The 23,271-nt window shown below is 40.7% G+C and overlaps 3 protein-coding genes across 3 annotated transcripts in view; 2 read left to right on the top strand and 1 right to left on the bottom strand.

Annotated features, from left to right (window-relative positions):
* Positions 1 to 23,271, top strand: part of pxmp2 (peroxisomal membrane protein 2) — a 109,038-nt gene that overhangs the window by 16,713 nt on the left and 69,054 nt on the right. The window lies entirely within an intron of this gene.
* On the top strand, positions 1,535 to 18,440 carry htra4 (HtrA serine peptidase 4). Its single transcript, XM_083526399.1, has 9 exons — positions 1,535 to 2,178; positions 6,655 to 6,754; positions 6,885 to 7,089; positions 11,333 to 11,527; positions 11,940 to 11,972; positions 13,185 to 13,299; positions 15,429 to 15,486; positions 15,890 to 15,985; positions 16,891 to 18,440. The coding sequence occupies exons 1-9, from the start codon at positions 1,740 to 1,742 to the stop codon at positions 17,054 to 17,056; spliced, it is 1,407 nt and encodes a 468-aa protein (XP_083382525.1). The 5' UTR covers positions 1,535 to 1,739; the 3' UTR covers positions 17,057 to 18,440.
* tm2d2 (TM2 domain containing 2) lies at positions 18,692 to 21,644 on the bottom strand. Its single transcript, XM_083526448.1, has 4 exons — positions 21,172 to 21,644; positions 19,621 to 19,708; positions 19,360 to 19,481; positions 18,692 to 19,051 (listed from the first exon to the last, which is right to left on the bottom strand). The coding sequence occupies exons 1-4, from the start codon at positions 21,528 to 21,530 to the stop codon at positions 18,838 to 18,840; spliced, it is 783 nt and encodes a 260-aa protein (XP_083382574.1). The 5' UTR covers positions 21,531 to 21,644; the 3' UTR covers positions 18,692 to 18,837.

Consider the following 23,271-nt stretch of genomic DNA (forward strand, 5'->3'; position numbering starts at 1 on the left):
CCACACGCACTAAGGCACACTTCCTCCACTATCTCGTTTTGGCTCACGCAGATGTTGCTCGTAAACCGCTTCCATTTTCACGATTTCCGTATCCGTATTAATCAGGTGCCAGAAGGAATCTGCTGCAATTAGACAAAGCTGCCATTCGCACTCTTTTAGGGGGGGACGGACGATGGCGCCTCGGCCCAGGGATTACCGTTTCCCTCAACATTTTACGGAAAAAACTAAACAAAATAATGAGCGCTAATGTGTGTACATTGTTATACACGTTGGGTTTTTGAGACACATTTTTATTTCTGTGTTAGGGAACATATTAGCAGACTGCCTAACCCTCACAGTCAAACATGGGGGTGTCTTAATGGTTCCAACATGGCTACCATTCCATACTTCAGCACCATGCAATTCATCTGGACTGGGTCTCATTGGAAACGACTTCATCGTGCAACAAGGCGATGAGCCGAAATGTATGTTCAACCTCTATAAGCATTATTTCAAGAGGTCGTCTGGAGTGTTATTGATCATGGAACACACAGTCACTGCACTTGAATCTTCTCTATCTAGTGGAGAACACCTTTGGCAAGCTCTCCAAAGTATTTCATGGCGGAATATTTCAGCTGGATGTTCGGAGAAAGGAACCGTCTGGGTGGTCAAATTAAATCTTTATACCATTACCATGTCCTAGATTGTTGCATAGAAACAAAAGGACATGGTAAGGTCTCAAAAACCATAAACCACTAGGTGTTTCCAAGCTTTTCACATGAATTGATGCATCATTACAACAAATATAATAGAGTTAAAATAGAATTAGACTTTCTATATTTATAGTCTATATTTATATATCTATAAATCTAGACTTTTAGTGCAAAACATTTGTTTTGTACCCATAGTTCAAGCTTTTACTTTTTAATTCAATCTGAACAATCCCTTTCCGACCAGTGAAGCATGGTGGTGGGATACCATGTTATGGAGCTGGTTTGCTAAGGAAAGTGACGTGCAAATCAGAAAAAAAAAAACGATCAACATAAGGAGGGGGTCCTGAAAGTTCTCACCAAGTATATACAGTATATAGACAAAAGTACACCTGACTTTTCCACACATGTTGCTCTTTCCCAAACTGTTACCACAAAGTTCTTTGTCAAACACAAGCCCTAGTAGGTCTGCTCATGAGCAACGTGGTGCAACCACTACTGATCATGAAGATTGAGAAAGGCTTAAAGTGTCTGGAAGAAGAACTCTGGAACACCAGCACCCTCTACTGTTTAGCATAGTATGCAGCTAGAATCTCAGAGAGATGTCTGGTGGCACCAAATAATGCATAGGCAGAAAATTATATGAAGCTTCATCCTCATCCTGAAAGGAAGTGTTGCCAATTTCATTTAGTGCTACACACCATTTGTCCATATTAGTTAATAAGATCATGACAAATATTATTATTGCCAACATGGATGCAGAAGGAGAACCGGAGTGGCCTCCAGCTCTCAAGGACGGTATTTGGACAGCACATTCCTTCAAAGGCTCCTCCTTTCACACCTCAGCCACATAGTGGGTGCACAAGCTCCAGATTTCTCAGACTTACACTTGGAGCTCGGAGGAGGTGTTGAGAAGAAACCTGAACGCATCCAGGAGCTACGATGCTCCTGAGTGGTGTGTTCTGCAGGCTGTGGCTTCTTATCTGTTTGAGGATGATCATCAGATCACCTTCTGTCTAGCTGCAGAAAAAAATAAACTCTATCGATATCATGTGGGAAGTGAAAGTGGTGGCGTGTCTGCTCGCGGTCTCGCACGTCGTCGCGTCTCAGGTCACGCGCAGGGCGTCGCGGGAGTGCCCGGGCGCGTGCGACCCGTCGCGGTGCCCGGCCGCCCCAAAATCCTGCTACTTCGGCGTGGCGCGGGACGCGTGCCGCTGCTGCGCGACGTGCGCCGGCGGCGAGGGCGAGCCGTGTGGCGAGCGGGGGCGCGCGCGCTGCGGCGATGGCATGCGCTGCGAGCGCGTCCCGACGGTTACGGCGGGAGCCGGGGAGCGTGCGCGCACGTGCGTGTGCGCCGCTGCGGGACCGGTTTGCGGGAGCGACGGCCGCACGTACCCGAGCGAGTGTCGCCTCAGAGCCGAGAACCGGAAGGCCGAGCGTAGCCGCGCGCCCGCTGTCATCCCTATCCAAAAAGGCGCGTGCGAGTCCGGTAAGTCAGTGACACGCGCGCTCCTCTCTCAGATCCCATATATATTTGAATGAAATAAAATTATGTAAATCATCATAAGACAGATATGATGAATAATGAATAATAATGATTTACAACTTATATAATTAATTGTAGATGGATGGATGGATGGATGGATAAATGGATGGATGAACCAAATAATGAGGTTAAGCAAAAAGTGGATGGATGGATGGATGGATGGATGGATGGATGGATGGATAAGTGGGTCTATGGATAGGTGGATATATGTTTGGCAAAAAAATTAGGCTAAGCAAAATTTGGATGGATGGATGGATGGATGGATGGATGGATGGATGGATGGATGGATGGATGGATGGATGGATGGATAGATGGATGGAACAAATAATGAGGTTAAGCAAAAAGTGGATTGATGGATGGATGGATGGATGGATGGATGGATGGATGGATGGATGGATGGATGGATCTATGGATAGGTGGATATATGTTTGGCAAAAAAAAATGAGGCTAAGCAAAATTTGGATGGATGGATGGATGGATGGATGGATGGATGAATGGATGGATGGATATTTTGCCCAAATAAAGAAATTAAGCAAAAGGTGTATTAGATCCTCTTTACCAGTAAAAAGAAATGGCAGGAAACTGCCTGGCTTCCTTGGAACTAATGACATACGGAAAATGGCAAAATGGCTTAAGAACGTTTGGAAAATGTGCCTGGAAGATAAAAACTTGAAGGATTGATGAAGATGAAGTCCTAAAACTGCTTTAGTTATACTTCCATCAGCTTTAAATACACTTAGGTATGAATCTACTTAGGGTTTCATCGTCCGCGAGGTTCGCGTGTCATTGCGGCAGGAGTCGAACTTTACAGCTTCATGCAAAATTTAAAACAAGGCGCCTCATGAAAACCTAACAGGAGGTGTTTAGGTGATAATGGATTTATTGGTATTCCTGTAAAAATGAATAGGATGAAAAATGGGGCCGTGTTACGGAAGCTCTTTTAACATCAGAGGAATTTTTATTCGCTTTCGGTCCAACGAACAATGCTGACCAGACATTTTCCATCTCTCCTGATCAAATTTGTTTATGATAGTATTACGTTTAATACAACTAGGAGCCTCTATATTGAAGTTTGTGATATTGTACTATTGTGGGACTATTTTTACGACCACAAGTGATGTGTGTTTTGACCTGTTTATGGTGTAAATTTTGGAGATTATGATGACGTTGGTAAGGTAAGGAGGCCTGGGGTGCTGTCAAAAGGTGTTCAATAGGGTTTATAGCTCTATAGCAGCTTACTCAAGATCTTCCACAACCCATGTAAAGCATCTTCAATGTCATGCTGGAGCAGGTTTGGGACTCCAAGTTCGAGTGAAGAGAAAATTGTATGCTACCACATCCAAAAAACACATCCACAACTGGTTTCCTCTAACTTTAGAGAAGAAACCACATAGGGATGGAAAGGTCTTTTGTCCATAACATGTATGTAAAAAACCTATTGGAGAAATCAAGAAGTTTATTATAAAGAACCAGTGGAGACAAACTCCCTGAGATGGTATGATGAAAAAAAACCTTGTGAAGAACCTTATCATGATTTGGGTTTGGCCAAATGTCCATTCATTAAAATGTCTTCCAGAAGTTACCAACTTTTCACTGATGGAGCGTAAAAGTTCTCATGACGGTTCTAAACCAAATCCGCTTTAGCGAACAGTTCCTATTAATTACAACATCCAAATCCATCTTCATCTCACCATCAAGGTCATGGTGCCTTTTTGTGCCTTGGTCTTTATATGAGAATTAATTTCGAGAGAAATATTTACTCAATTGAAAACAGCATTGTGTCTATGTTTATATAGTCTTTTGTCGCGATTTGCACCACAACTGACAAAAAGGAGCTTGTTTAGGCCTGTCACAACTGTTTGCTAGTCATACAAATAATTGTCTTTTCAGTTCCATTTAAAAGAATCTAAAAGGAATTATTGTGTGAGATGGAGAAAAAGGAAATCATGTTCAATCTTTTTTTTCTACCTTTTATTTAATATTGCACCTGACAGCATTCAAGGGAAAAAACAAAAAATAAAATGGAAAACACCCAGTTGCACAGCTTGCATCTAAGACCTTACATTCGCCTTTTAAAGTCTTAGGGCAAAGGAAAGTAGCATGCAGTGAATGTATGATGGTCTCTTGAGGGAAAGGATGTAAATAAGGTCCAGTAGTAGCTGTTACTGTACAATTTCAAACATAAGAACTAAAAATGCCTGTAACATTGGGCAAAGGTTTTGCGATTCAGGTACTTTCTTGCAAAAATGCGATGAAATTGTCACAAGGTATCCAAATCAAATCCACAGGTTTTTCTAAAAGATTCAAATCACCTGCAAGTGCAAAAATGCAAACACAATATGGAGCTATTCCTGATTGACTTTGTCTTGAATAAAGCTTGTGTAAAAGCAAAAATCAAGCAGCTTTTTTGCCAATTTTTGATTGAAGTTGTTGTAAAGCCTGATATTGTTGTTGATGTTGATGATGACATTAACAGAGTTTCTTTGAGCATCTAATTGGGCAAAACTCCTTTGGTACCAGATCCAAAGTACCGGTACTGAAGTTGTTCACAGCAGTGGGATGCTAAGGGTCTTCATTTAGGGTTAATGGGTTAATGCCTGAAACACTGATGGCTAGTGGGTGATCAATTCTTGTTTGAGTTCTATCATACTATTCCTAGTAACAGTCCTAGCTGTGTAAATGCGTATTCAGGGTATATAGTGATGCATGTGTTCTATCATGTTGCGTTACACAAAGGAAAAAAAACTTTGGCACGCAACTGCACTGTGCCACTTGTTGAACCGTTTCCAAAAACACAGAAATCCTGCCCGGGCTCTGAATTTCTCATTTCTCGACATTGCAGGGATCCGTCAAACATATCTGCACTCTGTTTACATCCTGCGGTGTACCCCAGAAAGAGCACAGATAAGCATCCCACATCAATTTCAGGCGGTGAAAAGCACCTCTGGTAGGCTATCTTGCATGCAGCAGGCGCCCCAGGGCCAGCTTTACTGCTCTGACATGGGGCTTGTTTGCACATGTCGCTCTATTGCCCCAAAACAATTACGATTGCTTATGGGCTGGTGGGCATGCACTATGTGTACAGCGCTAATGATGGCTTAGGTGGAATTTTAATGCTGAACAACCAGTGTGTTACTGTTTGAAATGCCCGATTTGAACAAATAGGTTTGGAATTAGGAAACAGGGTCCTGAGCAAGGTCATCTGACATGGCTGCAGCATGGCAAAGCAGTAGATTGTTTTCTGTTTTGCATTGGTATTGTATGAGGAAGTCAGGTGTGGCAGAGAAGTATGTGAGGGGGGTTCAGGACATGTATGAGGAAAGTGTGACAGCAGTAAAGTGTGCAGTAGGAATGACAGATTAGTTCAAGGTGGAGGTTGGATTGCATCAAGGATCAGCTCTAAGCCCTTACCTGTTAGCAGTGGTGATGGACAGGTTGATGGACGAGGTCAGACAGGAGTCTCCATGAACTATGATGTTTGTGGATGATATAGTGATTTGTGGTGAGAGTAGGGAGCAGGTTGAGAAGAGCCTGGAGAGGTGGATGTACATGCTGGAGAGAAGGGGAATGAAAGTCAGTAGGAGTAAGACAGAGTACATTGTGTGAATGAGATGGAGGGCAGTGGAGTAGTGTGGTTGCTGGGAGAAGAGGTGGAGAAGGTAGAGGAGTTTAGGTACCCGGGGTCAACAGTGCAAAGTAATGGAGAGTGTGTTAGAGATGTGAAGAAAAGAGTGAAAGCAGGGTGGAGTTGGTGGAGAAGAGTGGCAGGAGTGATTTGTGATAGAAGAGTATCTGAAAGAGTGAAAGGAAAAGTTTATAGGACTTTGGTAAGACCTGCGGTCTTGTATGGTTTAGAGACAGTGGCATTGACTAAAAGACAGGAGGTGGAGCTGGAGGTGGCAGAGCTGGAGGTGGCAGAGCTGAAGATGTTGAGATTTTCATTGGAAGTGACGAGGATTGACAGGATCGAAACAAGTTTATTAGATGGACCGCGAATGTAGGACATTTTGGGTACAAAGTGAGAGAGGCCCAACTGAGATTTTTTGGACAAGTGCAGAGGAGGGACATGGGGTATATCGGTAGGTGATAGCTGAGGATGGAGCCACCAGGAAGGAGGAAAAGAGAAAGGTCAAAGAGGAGGTTTATGGATATAGTGAGGGAAGACATGCAGGTAGTTGGTTTCAAAGAGGCAGATGTAGAGGACAGAGTAGTATGGAGACGGATGATCCACTGTGGCGACCCCTAATGGGAGCAGCCCGAAAGAAGAAGAAGAAGATCAGAGCACAAGCTGCTATCGGAAGTATGTGCTCGGGAATTTTGCTTCAAAGGCTTCCAAATGATATACATGTTGATAAAATCAGAGCGAAGGTTCATCATCTATAATTGCCTGTGTCAGAATTTGTGCTTTTACCCCAACAGGTTCCCAGAACCCCAGCAGCATGCGCTACAAATTCAACTTCATAGCAGACGTAGTGGACAAGATCGCCCCTGCAGTCGTTCATTTGGAGCTGTTCAGAAGGTAAGGTCACAACACAATTAAAAGTAACAGCTGTGGTCGACAGCAGTATCTTATCAAAACCGAGGGGTCATTTATGGATTTTTCGGTCGAGTCCAATATAACTGCCAAAGTGTGCTTCCTGTTTCCTTAGACTGCCATTTACAAACCAGGAAATGCCGGTCTCTACTGGCTCAGGGTTTATTGTGTCTGAAGATGGCTGGATAGTCACCAACGCCCATGTGCTATCTAACAAACAGCGGATTAAAGTGGAACTGAACAGTGGCGTCCATTACGATGCTACGATCAAGGACGTGGACCAGAAATTAGACATTGCTCTGATTAAGATTGACTCAGAGGTAGGTTGGAATATACCGTTCAGGAAAGATATGTGTTGTGGTTGGTCATTTGGCAAATGGTACTCTGTGTACAATTGATGATCAGTGATTAGTCAATGCGCACAATGGTGATCAGTGATCAAGCTTTAAAATGGTGTTCAGAAATTGGTCTTTGCGTACAATGGGAATCATTGATTAGTTATTTAGTACAATAGGAATCAGAAATTGGTAATTGGCAACACTAGTGTCCAGTGATTGGTTATTGGGTACAATGGGAATCAGTGATTGTTTATTGTGTACAATTAATGATCAGTGACTGGTCATTAGCTACAAAAATGATCTGTGATTGGTTCTTGGGGACAATGGTGCTCTATGATTAGTCATTGGGTACAATTGATGTTCAGTGATTGGTAATTCCATACAATGGTGTTTAGAAATTGGTCTTTGGGTACATCGGTGACCAGTGATTGGTATTTGGGCAAAAATTTTGGCTATTGGCTCCAATAGTGATCAGATTAAAAGTTCATTGAAAGTCGAGGTCAGCTAATTGAACAGGCTGGAATTAGTTGTGAATTCAGCTTCACCTCTATGAAACCCTGAACCCATACGGGTCCTTTGAACATAATATTGAACAACCCTGCAAACAGAACAAGTCAAGTCAAGTCAAGTCAAGAGGCTTTTATTGTCATTTCTACTATACACAGTGGTACACAGTACACAGTAAAAACGAGACAACGTTTCTCCTGCTCCACTAAACAACAACAAACAAAACAACATAATGCTACAACACAAGTTAAATAAAGTGCATCGAGTGCAACCTGGTGCAAACAGTGCAGACAGACAGTGCAGACAGACGACACAAGACAAGACACAAAACCCTATATAGCGCCGACCAGTAAACCTACTGTATACTTGATTATACAGTACTGTACAAGAAGACTGTAAAAACTATACAAACTAAAAACTATATCCCAGAAGTGAGTATAAACAGAACAATGTAGTGCAAAAAATACAGCAGCAGTCGAAGGTGCAAAAAACAGCATGTAAACAGTATAATACAATGATAATGATAAATGTGCAAAAAACAGCAGTTATAAGTGTGGTACAGTTGAGAATAATAAATAATAAATAAATGAATGGTGGTGGAATGGATTGAGATGAGTGATGAGTGTGTGTATGAATTGAAACATATATGAATTGTTAATTAAAAATACAAAGAGTTGCATTCACTCTAGCTACAAAAAATTTAGAAAAAACGTAAAAACAAAGTGCAGATTGAAGATACACAATGAAATCCAAACCCAGTATTTGGCGACATTGGTGTTCACTTTTGCCTCAGGGAAGGCCAGAAGGTAAAAACGAGCATTTTGTCTAATAGGTTTGGGTCTTTATTGGTTTAAACAGTGTATGTCATCATCAGAGGTGGCAAAAGTACACACACCCTTCACTCAAGTAAAAGGACAGATACTGATGTTTTAAAACACTCTGGTAAAAGTACTAACTATATTTTTTTACTCAAGTTAAAGTAAAAAAGTTTGGGTTCTGACTTGTACCTAAGTAAAAATAAGCCATTGCTATCACTTGTTTTAGTGTAACACTAGTAACTGGACCTCACCTCATATTAATATTAGGGTTGTCAATCGATTAAAATCTTGAGATAACCTGCGATTCATCGCAACATGGTGTTTTAAATGACGTAAATCATGAGGACACCAACTTTTGCCATGTTTCACACAGATTACATAATCAGAGAATATTTGTTTCCGTTTATTTCAAAGTTGACATTTCAAGCTTTCTATACATATTTTTTATATGTCTTTGAGGCAAGTATTCACTGAGATTCAGGTTGTTTTATTTATGCGTCTGCGAAAAGAAGAGAGACAGAGAGCGCTCCCTGTCTTGATTTCACATAAGCACAGCGTTTTGTTGTCATTATCAGTGTATAGAAATAAAAGTAGATACATTACAGATTCAAATGTTATGTTGTTTTTTTCTGTATGTTACAAAAAAAAAGACAATAATTGAAGTTCATTTCGGCGTTATGAGGAAAAAATGCCACAAAACGCGTCGGCGTGTTTGTCGACCCCAGAAGGTTAATTGTGCGCATCATGGCAGATTTTGGCATTGATCGCTCGTTAATAAAACGAGTGCCGTTAAAATGAATTTGCGTTAACAGGTTCTTAACGTGTTCATTATGATAGCCCTAATTAATATATTAATGCAAAACGGATTTCAAATTTTGTTACCTAATGAACGTATCCAGGCCGAACATCCACCATATAGAACACAAGCAGAAAAAAGATGATGATGATCAGGTGACCAGGAATGTCTCTGAGACCCTCTGTCTCATCCACGTTAACCCCAGACTTCTTGTTGCCTTCTGCCGAGCTCGTTGTGAGCTTCGTAAGCTACCCTACCTCTGTGGTGTGTGAGAGACTGGAAATGATACACCAGTGGTAGATAAAAAATATTGACATTTCACCAAATAGTTTAAAACTAAAGTAACGAGTCTGGTGTGAAAATGTAAGAAGTAGATACAGATATTTGTGTAAAAAATTTAATGAGTGAAAGTAAAAAGTAGTAAAGTACAAATAGCAGAAAAATCTACTTAAGTACAGTAACAAAGTATTTGTTCTTTATTACTTCCCATCTTTTATTTAGCCAATGATGGTAATGAATCAGGAAATTAATCAAATTTAGGAGGTCAAATTTCGGGCTTGCTTGTATTTCTCGATGGGTTTTATATATAAATATATATATATATTACATTTTTTGCATTAGGCTCTTCCCCTTGGAGACAAAACAGCGTAGCATGTTACTGTAGCATTGCCTTTACAATACTATAGCCACAGCTTCTGCTCAAATCGAATTCTCTAGTATTGAAGGTTACTGTAACCTTGTGCAGGGCAACAGCACATGACTCACTAGTAATCAGTTCCAATCAGCGCACACACTTCAGGAGGTGGACCAAAGCGTTCACGGCAGATGGAAGGAGATTCGTCGCTGCCGACACCCTGGAGAGGGAAAGGCAGGGATGGAGCGTGGCGTTGTGCCTGAGGAGGGTATGTAATAAAGCGAGAGTGTCATTCTCTACTACTATAAAAATGCTCCCCACGAGGCACGGACAAGGCAAGACAGGCAGAAACATGTTTCCTGCAGCCGTCGACTTTTCACTTCAGGAGTGCAGATAGCTGGTGGTGGTTTTTTTTGTTGTTGTTTTATTTTTCAATAGATTTTTTCTTTTTCCAGGACATTAATAACTACAACACACGCATGTCAAACTGCTTTCATGCCAATTTTTGAATTTATACATAATCGAACTTACAATGGAGGAGAAAATACATCCTGTATCCTGAAAAATTTAAACATGTACATGTTTTGTTCTATTTTCACTTAAGCTATTAATGCAGTCTGTTTACTGGGGATTTACACTGGAAACCTTTTTTCATGGGTTTTAATCAGTGACTCAATTCACAAACAAAAGTGGGAAATGATGACATTTTTGAATTCTAGGTATTTAACACTCATTAAAAGCGATGAGAAAACTACAGCAAAATGATATCTTGATATATGATTGTGGTTAGAAAATGTTTTTTTCCGGTGTCGAATTTCATACTTGCTCATCACACACGCAGTTGCTGTTTTAAAAGTAACTTTCAGAGTACAAGCATATACAGTATCTCACAAAACCCCCTCCGGACCCCCAATACAGTAAAACTGCACATTTTAGAGTGGCCAGCCTGAGGCACACCTGGGTAATAATCATGCTGTCTTATCAGCATCTTGATCTAATATAATTCTCTCAGCAAAGGAGACTTTAGATTTAGACAGATTTGTGAACAATATTTGAGAGAAATAGACCTTTTGTGTACATAGAAAAAGTCTTAGATCTTTGAGTTCAGCTCATGAAAAATGGGGGCAAAAACAAAAGTGTTGCGTTTATAATTTCGTTTAGTGTATAGTGTATTGATTTGGCACATGTTTTTATGCTGGATGCCCTTCCTAACGCAACCCTCCCCATTTATCTGGGCTTGGGACCGGCACTAAGGCTTGTGCAACCCTAATGGCTGGGGTTGGATCCCTGATCGGGTATCGAACCCGGGCCGCAGCGGTGAGAGCGCCGCATCCTAAACACTAGACCATATACGATATAAAACTATTTGGTGTGTACTGGACATTAAAATAACTGCACTGGTCCCATTGGTATGGAAGTAGATTGCATGCATACCAATTTCATCTCAGTTTCCCATTTGTGTCGGTTTAGGAGGCTTTGCCCATCCTGTCCCTGGGCCACTCCTCTGACCTGCGCCCGGGCGAGTTCGTGGTGGCCGTGGGCAGCCCGTTCTCCCTGCAGAACACGGTCACGACGGGCATCATCAGCACCACGCAGCGCGGCAGCCGCGAACTCGGCCTCCAAAACTCCGACATGGAGTACATCCAGACCGATGCCATCATTAACGTAGGTTTTTTTCTGAGAGAAGAAATGTGGCATAAGTGTTCCAAGCTAAAATTTCACATCCCCCTATTGATTTCAAGTGTTGAAAGTGTGTGGAAGATCTTGATTGGTCTGCTAAAGCTCTGAACCCAAACCCTATTGAACACCTTGGGGATGAATTGTATCTAAATTAGGACAAATCCCCCCCAAAAAACTGGTTGAACATCTTTCCAGAAGAGTGGAGGTTCTTCTAGGGGCAAAGGGGGACTAGATGTGGAATGGGATGTTAAAAAAAATCACATCGTAATGTGTCCACAAACTTTGGTTCATATAGTATTGTGTGTTGCATCGTGAACCGAAGCTTCTTGCACGCGAAATATGAAAAGAATATAAAATCAAATGTCAAATTTTTTTTTTTATTTTTTATTTTTTGCAGTACGGCAACTCCGGAGGACCGCTTGTCAATCTGGTAAGTCTTAATTGCCCCTTATTCGAGTCTTTATTGTCTCGCTTCTCTTTGTTCGACATGTATCCTGGGTCACATTTCTGTTTTTGATTCACTCACGCACTCTCCCATCTCTCTTTTTTTATATAACCGTTCTTTTATGTTTTGCTCTCGTCTGGATAAATCATCTGCTTTATATTCTCTTATCGATCCTGAGAGGTTGAGAACACCTCCGTGCTCCGGGGGCAATGTTTCCATCCAGCCAGTTTTTTCCCTGCAATCGCCAATAAAACAGCACTCTCATTTAGCGGCCAGAAATTGTTCCAAACCAGCACTGTAGTCTAATTTAAGAAGGACGTCCTGTCCCGTGAGAGTGCTGCATTCGGATGATAAACGTGTTTAAGCCAAAGGTTTCGGCTTCTATAAGTGATACTTAGCACCAAATGCTTTCTGGATTCGGCCAAACAAAACAAAATGCTTCTAGTTTTTTTAATGACACATTCGTAGCATTTATTTTTTATTTGTTTGCAATCCATTAGGGTTGCCAGGTTGTGTGTTGGAAGGTAAATGATTGGTAACATGTTTACCTGAAAGTTGAGATGGATGGATGGATGGATGGATGGATGGATGGATGGATGGATGGATGGATGGATGGATGGATGGATGGATGGATAGATAGATAGATAGATAGATAGATAGATAGATAGATAGATAGATAGATAGATAGATAGATAGATAGATAGATAGATAGATAGATAAGATTTGTTTGGTCATGTATTATCAGTAAGTAGATGGTGTACTTAAATCTAATGTTCCGATATTGAGCCGCATCTGAAAGAAAAGAAACTTCCCTCATGAGAGCTTTAAAATGCCCTCACACACCGAGTCATTTATTAGAATAAAGCCGCAGAGGATCAGGAGTTCAGATGACAGCAGACACCTGTCTGAAAAACCAGGCTACGGCCAGAACAGCTCTTTTATAATGCAAGCTTAATGAATAGCAATTTTTCATACCGCTGCATATCAGAGCGGCTTCCATCGATGTATAATACTCGCCTTCAAGGTAAAGGTTGTTCCGTTTCGCTTTGTTCTTTCCTGATTAAATTAGAAAGAACGTCCTACTCCTGTCTCGGCGTATTTCTCAAACAAGCGGTCCCGCCGCGGCCTTTGTGTTTTCTCAAGGCCGGACCGTTTGCTCGTTCAACTATTCTTATTATTTTTTTATTGCGTCTCAAGGATGGAGATGTCATCGGCATAAACACGCTGAAGGTCACGGCAGGAATCTCGTTTGCGATTCCCTCGGACCGGATACGCCAGTTCCTCGCTGACTCCTACGAGAGACAAAGAAAAGGTTCGTTCAAACCTTTTTTTTTTGCTCTTGAATGATTCAAAAGGCCGTATTTTTTCCTCATTTTCCTCTATATATTTATATATACAGTGAGGAAAATAAGTATTTGAACACCCTGCTATTTAGCAAGTTCTCCCACTTAGAAATCAGGGAGGGGTCTGAAATTTTCATTGTAGGTGCATGTACATAATCTAAAAAAAAAAATCCAGAAATCACAATGTATGATTTTTTAACTATTTATTTGAATGATACAGCTGCAAATAAGTATTTGAACACCTGAGAAAGTCAATGTTAATATTTGGTACAGTTATTTTGTTTGCAATTACAGAGGTCAAACGTTTCCTGTAGTTTTTCACCAGGTTTGCACACACTGCAGGAGGGATTTTGGCCCACTCCTCCACACAGATCTTTTTTAGATCAGTCAGGTTTCTGGCCTGTCGCTGAGAAACACGGAGTTTGAGCTCCCTCCAAAGATTCTCTATTGGGTTTAGGTCAAGAGACGGGCTAGGCCACGCCAGAACCTTGATATGCTTCTTACAGAGCCACTTCTTGGTTATCCTGGCTGTATGCTTCGGGTCATTGTCATGTTGGAAGACCCAGCCTCGACCCATCTTCAATGCTCTAACTGAAGGAAGGAGGTTGTTCCCCAAAATCTCGCAATACATGGCCCCGGTCATCCTGTCCTTAATACAGTGCAGTTGCCCTGTCCCATGTGCAGAAAAACACCCCCAAAGCATGATGCTACCACCCCCATGCTTCACAGTAGGGATGGTGTTCTTGGGATGGATGACTTTCTCCCATGACTCCTCTGGATCATCCAAATGGTCATTGGCAAACTTAAGACGTGCCTGGACATGTGCTGGTTTAAGCAGGGGAACCTTCCGTGCTATGCATGATTTCAAACCATGACGTCTTAGTGTATTACCAACAGTAACCTTGGAAACGGTGGTCCCAGTACTTTTCAGGTCATTGACCAGCTCCTCCCGTGTAGTTCTGGGCTGATTTCTCACCTTCCTTAGGATCATTGAGATCCCAGGAGGTAAGATCTTGCATGGAGCCCCAGTCCGAGGGAGATTGACAGTCATGTTTAGCTTCTTCCATTTTCTAATGATTGCTCCAACAGTGGACTTTTTCACCAAGCTGCTTGGCAATTTCCCCGTAGCCCTTTCCAGCCTTGTGGAGGTGTACAATTTTGTCTCTAGTGTCTTTGGACAGCTCTTTGGTCTTGGCAATGTTAGTAGTTGGATTCTTACTGATTGTATGGGGTGGACAGGTGTCTTTATGCAGCTAACGACCTCAAACAGGTGCATCTAATTTAGGATAATAAATGTAGTGGAGGTGGACATTTTAAAGGCAGACTAACAGGTCTTTGAGGGTCAGAATTCTAGCTGATAGACAGGTGTTCAAATACTTATTTGCAGCTGTATCATACAAATAAACAGTTTAAAAATCATACATTGTGATTTCTGGATTTTTTTTTTTAGATTATGTCTCTCACAGTGGACATGCACCTACGATGACAATTTCAGACCCCTCCATGATTTCTAAGTGGGAGAACTTGCAAAATAGCAGGGTGTTCAAATACTTATTTTCCTCACTGTACATGCTGTATGGACAGAATTATTGGGACACCTGACTATTTTCAGCCATATGTGCTTACCACAAAGTTGGAACATCTTTACTTGAACTACGAGACCCAAACCTGTTCCAATATGGTGCCCCTGTGCACAATGCCAGCACCATGAAGATATGCTTTTCATTGGTTGGAAGATCTTGAGAGGGCCTGCTAGAAAGCTCAAACCCTTCTGAACACCTTTTGGATGAATTCTAATGTTGACTGCACCCCAGGCCTCCTCAAATCACCTACATCAGTACATGAGTTTACAAACACATTCATGACTGAATGAATCTCCATAAATCGCCCCAGAAATGTGAAGGTTATGTTATTCTAGCAGGAAATAGGGACTAAATATGAAATATGAGATGTCCAAAAACACCTACAAATCTTATAGTCAGTGTCCACAAACTTGTGTTTATACAGTGTACATATATTCTAAATAAATACACAATATGCTGTATGGTTTTATCATGAAAGACTAAATGAATACAATCTTCTTACCGTTTGTTCCCAGGGAACACGCAGCCCAAGAAACGGTACATGGGAGTGAGAATGTTTCAGCTGACACCATCGTAAGTTCTTAAAGGACACGGACAAGCTTGAAAAGCTAGTTTATTTTCTATCGTTCCAAATACCAAATGAAATAAACACCAGAAAAACTCTCAGACATGATCAGCAACTGGACGAGGCTTTTTTCCCCCCCTACACTAGCATGAAGTTCATACAACAGCTAGCGTTTCAAGTTTAGAAACATTAGAATGGAACACTTGCTCAACTCCTGTCAGAAATTCGAAGTTCATTCAAAAACAATCCCTGAAAATTCCCATGTCAATAATCAGGGAATAAAAGTACAGTGTCAGCAAGTAAAAAAAAAAAAAGCTAGCATGGAAATCTTAGCATTGAAGGAAAACTAGATATTGGTTTGTAAAGTATTTCTATGTATCCAACATATTTATTTATGTTTCTTCGTTCTAGTTTAATCAAGAACCTGAAAGAAAGAGAAACCGATTTCCCGGATGTCAGTTCAGGAGTGTACGTCTACGAGGTGATCCCTGGAACAGCTGCCTCCAGGTAATAGAACATTCCCGACTTGCTATCACACCCGACTTCGTTACACAATTTATGTCCCGCTGTGCGCCTTCGGGCCTTTTCTCCACAGCACGTTTCTCAGCATGAAAACATTCCAGCTGTATGTGCCGTAAACGGTTGGCGGCGTGACAAAAAGGCGCAAACAACCGGAGGCACGTGAGGCGAGAAAAAAGGATCTCATTGCCCGTCAGCAGTGTGAGTGAATTCTTGGGAGCTGAGCGAGGCGGAGAACAAAAGAAGGGGGCTGTTAAAGTACAGCGATGCCTCCAGGGGGTCTAGAAATGATCACCCTTTGATTCCAGGACAGGGATTGAAAATAATACCTCATAAAGCCAGGTTCAGACTGTAGCCCACCAACTTTGGGATTGTTACCGAAAAACTTGATTTCAATAAAAATCTTATGGTGGACTACCACATGATCAGAGCCACAATGAAGCTCACCTTTGGTCTTGCATAAAGCCCTGGTCACAGTATCATGGGTTCGCCTGAAACAAAACCTAATGTTTAAACTAACCTTTAGATCGTAAAGATATTTGTTTATTAGCATGAGGGATAGAGATGATTCCATTCCCCAGCATGAGATTCATGAGGTCACTGTTGAGGTGAAGATCTCAAGGAGATGGATTTGGAGGGGAGGTGAAGAGGCCTGGGGTCCAGTCATCGATATACGTCTGATACAATTGTGTGCCTCCAATTTTTGTGGTAACAGTTTGGAGAAGAACCACATATCTCTGGAAAGTCTGGTGCCCCAGTAAGTTTCGCAACTTCTGTATGTTTGAGGTCATGTCATTATCATTACGACCCCCACTTTTTTCCAAATAAGTGATTGAAACATCACAAGACATCTAAGCATCTAACCAATTACTCTCTCTTTCTCGTCTCTCTAGTGGTGGCCTAAAGAACCGTGATGTGATCGTCAGCATTAACGGCAAGTCGGTTCACAGCACGGACGAAGTCAGTCACGCTGTGCAATCGGCCGAGACGCTCTCGGTGACGGTGTGGCGCGTTAACAAAAGCGTCATGCTCACGGTAGTTCCCGGAGAACTGGAGTGACGGATCCCGTACCACGGCCAGGTCCCGAACACTATTAGCGTCCACCGCGATCCACAACTTCCTGTTTGTCATCCTGTACGTATTAAACGCAATGCACTGCAATACGGAGGAATGTCTGCAAGCAGCGAAGAGGTTTACATACATTCTTACATACGTGTACATACCTGTACAGCATACATGATCCATACACGAGGGCATTTTTTTATATATTTATATTTTTAGCGCTTCCTGGTGCAAAAATATTGACACATGTCAATACGGTATAAACAATACAGAATTAAAATCAGGTTTTATCCTTATTACATAGCTGGTGAACTGGATCGCAAGTAACGATGGAAGGGAACGTTTCTGCGGTGCTTTAATGGTGCAACACATAAAAAAATAAATAAAAAAAACTCACGGTTTGGATCGGTTTTCTAATCAAAAAAAAAAAAAAACAAGGGGAGAAGACAAATATAGATTGCTTTCCATTTATTATAGATGTTACAGCATGGAAATGAACTTTTCTAGTTCTCCTGCGCCTCTGGTGGCCGTTGTTGTTCACTACATGTGAACACGTGAATGCCTTGTGTAGATACAAAATGAAGGCAAAAACAATATGGGCATGAGAACACACAAAAATCTTTTCTTCCGCCATCATTAAAAAAATTTGAGATTACGCTGCGGTTCCGGGGCAAACCGTGAGTTGTGATCAACCGCGATCAGTTGCCCCCCTAATATATATATAAATACAGACAAAAATTTTGTGGACACCTGATGTGCTTTTTTTGAACATCTTCTTCCAATGTTTAGTCCCTATTTGCTGTTAGAATTACCTCCACACTTCTGGTTAGATGTTCCACTAGATTTTGAGATTCATGCAGCCATGAATGTAGGTGAGGTGAGAAAGCGCGGAGTCAGCGTTCCAGTGCAAATATGGTTTGAACTCTATAGCAGGCCACTGAAGATCCTTTACACACTTCCAACACGTGTAGAGCATGTCTTCCTGGAGCTGTCTTTGTTTCGAGTCACATAGCAGAAGCGAAGGGAAAACGGTAAGAAGTTGTAGAAGAACCGCATACGGCTGCGAAAGTCCGGTGTCCCAATACTTTTGTCGGTATCGAGTATATTGAAGTTAAAGGCGGCAGGCATACAAAAAAAAATTGCTTAAACCAACAGCATGTTTGTGTTTCCACAGTCTGCTTGTGTTATTATGATTCTTTTTTATTTTTTTATAAATTCAATTCTTGGTCCTGAACAACGCCGTTTTCCTTTCCGGACCGAATTATTGACCGTGGCTTAAAAAAAAAAAAAAAAAAAAGCAGGATGTTGCTCGATGAAAAACAAAAAAACATCAACAAATACCATTGGATTTTGAAATAAAAAACTTTAAATTCTCACAAAAGAATTGCATGTTTTTCTTTTATATATATATATATATATATATATATATATATATATATATATATATATATATATTATTATTTTTTTTTTTTTTTTTTCTTAATCCCACGACGCAGGATTGTGCGTGGAAAAATCACTGGAACGGTTACGCCCCGTTGATTTGTTTCCTGGGGGCAAAATGCAAGTATTCACCCCCTTTTTTTTTTTTTTTTTTTTTTACACATACACATCATCCCAGAAGACTACAACATGTTTGGAAAAGTCAATAAGAATATTTATGCACAGTAAATGACATTCCTATTTACAAAACCATACATACATACATACATACATACATACATACACAGGCTCTGTACTCTGTACAAATCAGAGCAGGGAAGAAAAAAAAAACCGTTGGCTCAGTAAAACGTGCACCAGTTGCTGCCGTCGCTGGGCGTCAGACCACCGGTGATGAGCAGGATTAGATCGACGAACCACCAGATTCCCAGGCCGCCAAGAGTGAGGAGCTTCCCGACGGCGGTACCCGTGTGGCCCAGGCAGAAGCGGTCGACGCCGAAGCAGCCGAGGAAGAACGAGTACAGCAGCGTGGTGATGAAGTAGTGACCGGTGTATCTGTGGACAAAATCTAGATGTATATACACAGTCTTAGAAAAAAATGACATAACATATTCAGCCTGGTACAAGACTTCCCTCTAGTGGCAAGTAAGTGCACATGCTCAGCTGAAGTGGCTCATAGGGCAAGAAACGGTCGCAGCACCTGTCCATATTTAGGGATATATCTATTGTTCGGGTGAATAATAATAATAATATAAATGTTTATTATAACAGCAGAGCTGCTATTAACAACTCGATTAGAGAAAGACGTAAAATAGCGTTTGATGCGAGAAGGTGATGCAATAGGGAAGGAAGGATTCTCGTACTTGATGCACGGTTCGTTCCCTCTGAGGAATTCTCGGGGCCCGGCGCACTCGATGCCTTCCAGCGCCGTGCACAGCACCTGAGTGTGGTTCACGTCTCTGTACACCTGACCCTGATTTCCAATCTGTGCAATAAAAATGTAATTATTTTTATTATAATTATTTATTTTTTGTGCGAGAATCAGCACTGTTTACTTTTTTAATATAGAATAAAAATCAGTCACGTGTGTCCTCTTTTCCTGAATTGGATATTTGGGTACTTGCCTTCACGCAGCCGTGGCCCAGCTCCTGGAAAGCTGTGAGGTTTCCGTCGTGATCGACAGGATCTTTGCAGTAGATGAACTCCTCAGGGCTGAAAAGATGATCAGGATACAGATTCACAGCACATACATGAAATGCAGCGTGCCTTCTAACAAATATAAGGTTAGGAACGACCCTTGTTTCCAGGTCTCAATGTGGCATATACGACAAACGCATAAACAACCATTCGTAGAGGTATTTGAATTCTTTTTTATACAAAGATTTATGACCCATGCGGATACAGTAAATCCACAAACACGAGGACTAATTTAAAATTAATATCGCGGATCAAACCTAGGATCCCATGTGGGTCTAATGTTTCTACCAGGCACAACATTTCTTTTTATCTGCAATCAGTTTTCTATTTCCTCTCTGACCACCTCTAAGTGAAACATTGTACAGTCGGTACGAAGAATAATAAAACTTGGAAAGGAGCGATTTCGAATCGGAACCTGATTCAAATCGGTGTTATGGGGACGTCATTAAGGCTAATTAGTATAGCGTATAGAAAAGAGGTTTGACTGATGGTGGATTTTACCGATACCAAGGATCGAACTCGCCGATTAATCAACCGATTAATCGGGAAAAAAATAAACCTCCATGCAAAATAGCTATATATTAGCTATTATTATATCAATAATATATGTATTATTATAATATTCGTTATTATATTTATAATACAATAATATTATTATAATATTAAATTAATAGTTATTTCATTTAGAAATGATAAATAATAAATGTAGCACTCTCCGTGCAGCATGCAGTCTCTCGCATAAAAACAAACAGCAATGAGCATCACTGACTCGCCTCTAGAGGCCGCTCTTGTAATAACAGTGGACCGAAAGCTAGGGAAAAAAAATTATTTTCCAGAATCCAACTATCGGCGACGATTAATCGGTCGACATCTAGTATAGAATGTTTCACCTACATGGTCACCTCTGCCAAGAGGTTACGCCTTCTCCGTAGATTTCATTTCAACACTGTAAATAAAAAATCGTTTCACATCCCATTCCACATTTGGTCCCCCATTTCCTCTTAAGACCTCCACTCTTCTGGGAAGATGTTCCACCAGATATCTGGGGTGTTCTTACAGAGATTTCGCCCAGAGGTTTGAAAAGCCAGGTACTCGTGTAGGTGAAATCAGCCCAACAGCGTTGAGCATACCAGACAAGATCTTTGACATTCTTCGAACCCATGGTACGTCTTCATATCTTTTAATGCTACCACCTTCCAAAAACATTTTCTACAATCGTGTGCCTCCAAGATCGTGTGATATTGTGGATAGGAGAAGAAGAAAAAAAAAACAGGCGTCCCAATACTTTTGATACACAAGCTCTAAAAGTGGGCGGGACATAGCAGTGTATAAAGCATTTGATTGGACGGAAAACAAACTAATGCAGAATGAATGGTCAAAACACTATAAACCAAGAAAAAAAGATTTCTAATTTAAAAAATTGTAGTAAGTGTATAAACAATAAATATTACATGATGATGATTATATGAATAACTTACAGGTAGCGACAGAGGACCACAGGTGATGGAGGACTGTATTCATACTGCTCCGTGATGGCGGACGGCTCTGTCGTTGTGATGTTATTATTAGTGACATTTTCTTCAGCTTGCTGTGTGATCAGGGCTGAGACTGTAGTGATGGAAGCTTTTGTTGCTTCTGTAGTGGTGGTTGCTGCTGCTGCTGTTGTTGTTGTTGTTGTTGTGATAGTGGTAACGATGTTCCCTGGTGTTGACGCCGTACTTCCTGGTATGGTGGAGTTCTCCGAATGAATCCCTTCCAGGCATTGCAAAAGCAACACCGAGGCGAGCAGGAAAAACTGTCCGCCTAACAAAATATAATTTACCGAAATGTGAGACATGACGCCGTCTGAGACGAGCCTCGAGTTCACACGCCAGTCTGCATCTTCATTTCCGGGATTTTCCTCCAAGTCCCGCCTCCTCTAACGGGATTGGTGCAGACGACCAACCGACAGCGACATTCTCCAATCAGCTCCAATTAAACGCTTCGTAATACGTTCGCTATTTTCTTTTCTAGCAAAAAATACAAAAAATAAATCTCAAATTGTAAATAAATTTATATATTTTTTTATTATTATTATTTAATTTGCTCAGTCCCAGTGCTTCACGTTTTCAATAAAAGGCGCTTGTTAGGCGACGTTAAAATGGACAGGTCACTATATTATTCACACAATGATGTATATGCTACTTATTAAAATTTAAATGTAAATAAATCAATCTAAAATTTAATACAAACCCCAATACATTGTTATTACCTGTGATAATAAAGTGCCATCGCAGCAAACATTAAAAAAAAAAACATTACAATAATAAAGTAATGAATTAAAAAGAGAGTTGGGGCTTGTCGGAATATGAATTTACGTGTTAACGGAATAAAATTAATTAAAGTGCTATATTTGCACACGTTTTCGTTTCAAACCAAGGTTTCTTCGATGTGTCGCATATTGATGACGTCAACAAGAGCGACTCTTGTTATTATTAGTCTGGGCTTGTAGGGATGAACTATACCAAATACCAGTATAGTCGATACCGATATCAGTGTTTCTAAAAGCCATCATTATTAATATTAAATAGACTACAATGAACTGGATTTCTCTTTTATTTTATTTATTCACAAAAAAATAAGGTTTAATACTTTATTAAACCATTAATTCCCAGACAAATGTAATAATGTATTCCACTTTATCTTTTTTTGTAAAAGAAACTACTATTGATGTTTTTTCCCCCTTGAGCTTGTATTTTCTTTTACCAATGAATCCCCTTGTCTTAAAAAAACTTTCAGAAGTGCCAAACACACAGATCCCAATATTGTATTGTATTGTATTGTATTGTATTGTATTGTATTGTATGCTGAAAGGATGAACAGAGGAAGAATAAACACTTCCCATTCACATCAAATACATTTTAAACTCATGTGATTCAAACAATCCCAGTAACAAGCCAAATTTTATTTAAGAATCAGTCCTGCCTATATAACAGTAGCGAAAGTACTGATCATTTTAGTTGTTTTTTTTTTTTTTCTTTTCATCTTAACATCACAGAAGCCTCAGTAGAATCAGAATCATCTTAATTGAAGGGTTGCATGTACAAGGAATGTTTCTCTACCCATCCCAAGGCATACTGAGGTTGCGCCAGCTCTGGTTGTGTCCCACCTCATGAATATTATGGACATTCAAAGAACCAATTAGAGACGTACCAGCGCCATTTGGATCACACTTCATTTAAAGTTTGTACATTGGACCTCTTTGAGTGTTTAAAGGCTCTTGCATGGAGAAGCTGGTGTTGGATATATGATTATCTCAAATGTTGAGCTATTTTAGGAGTTGCTTAGTAGCTCCTGGTTCCACAACTGACTGTATAAGACTGTAGAAAGAACATTACTCATAATCACAAACTCCAGTACTCATGTTAGTTCTCACTCTCCAGTGCTCTGTATTGTTTAAAGACTATAATCACACTCTTGAGGTCACCCAAATGAGGATGGGTTCCCCTTTTGAGTCTGGTTCCTCTCAAGGTTTCTTCCTCATAACATCTAAGAGAGTTTTTCCTTGCCACAGTCTCCTCAGGCTTTGTCAACAGGGA

This window comes from Silurus aristotelis (genome assembly GCF_946808225.1).
Source record: "Silurus aristotelis genome assembly, chromosome: 23".
Lineage (NCBI taxonomy): Eukaryota > Metazoa > Chordata > Actinopteri > Siluriformes > Siluridae > Silurus > Silurus aristotelis.

Bases quoted from the DNA above. Each gene is read 5' to 3' on its own strand.
- htra4 (XM_083526399.1), top strand. From the start codon at position 1,740: ATGTGGGAAGTGAAAGTGGTGGCGTGTCTGCTCGCGGTCTCGCACGTC. The intron at 7,090-11,332 runs GTAGGTTGGAAT...GTGTCGGTTTAG, and splicing joins TGATTAAGATTGACTCAGAG to GAGGCTTTGCCCATCCTGTC. The intron at 13,300-15,428 runs GTTCGTTCAAAC...GTTTGTTCCCAG, and splicing joins CTACGAGAGACAAAGAAAAG to GGAACACGCAGCCCAAGAAA.
- tm2d2 (XM_083526448.1), bottom strand. From the start codon at position 21,530: ATGTCTCACATTTCGGTAAATTATATTTTGTTAGGCGGACAGTTTTTC. The intron at 19,709-21,171 runs GTAAGTTATTCA...TCATCTTTTCAG, and splicing joins GTGGTCCTCTGTCGCTACCT to CCCTGAGGAGTTCATCTACT. The intron at 19,052-19,359 runs GTACGAGAATCC...TTTTGTCCACAG, and splicing joins GGGAACGAACCGTGCATCAA to ATACACCGGTCACTACTTCA.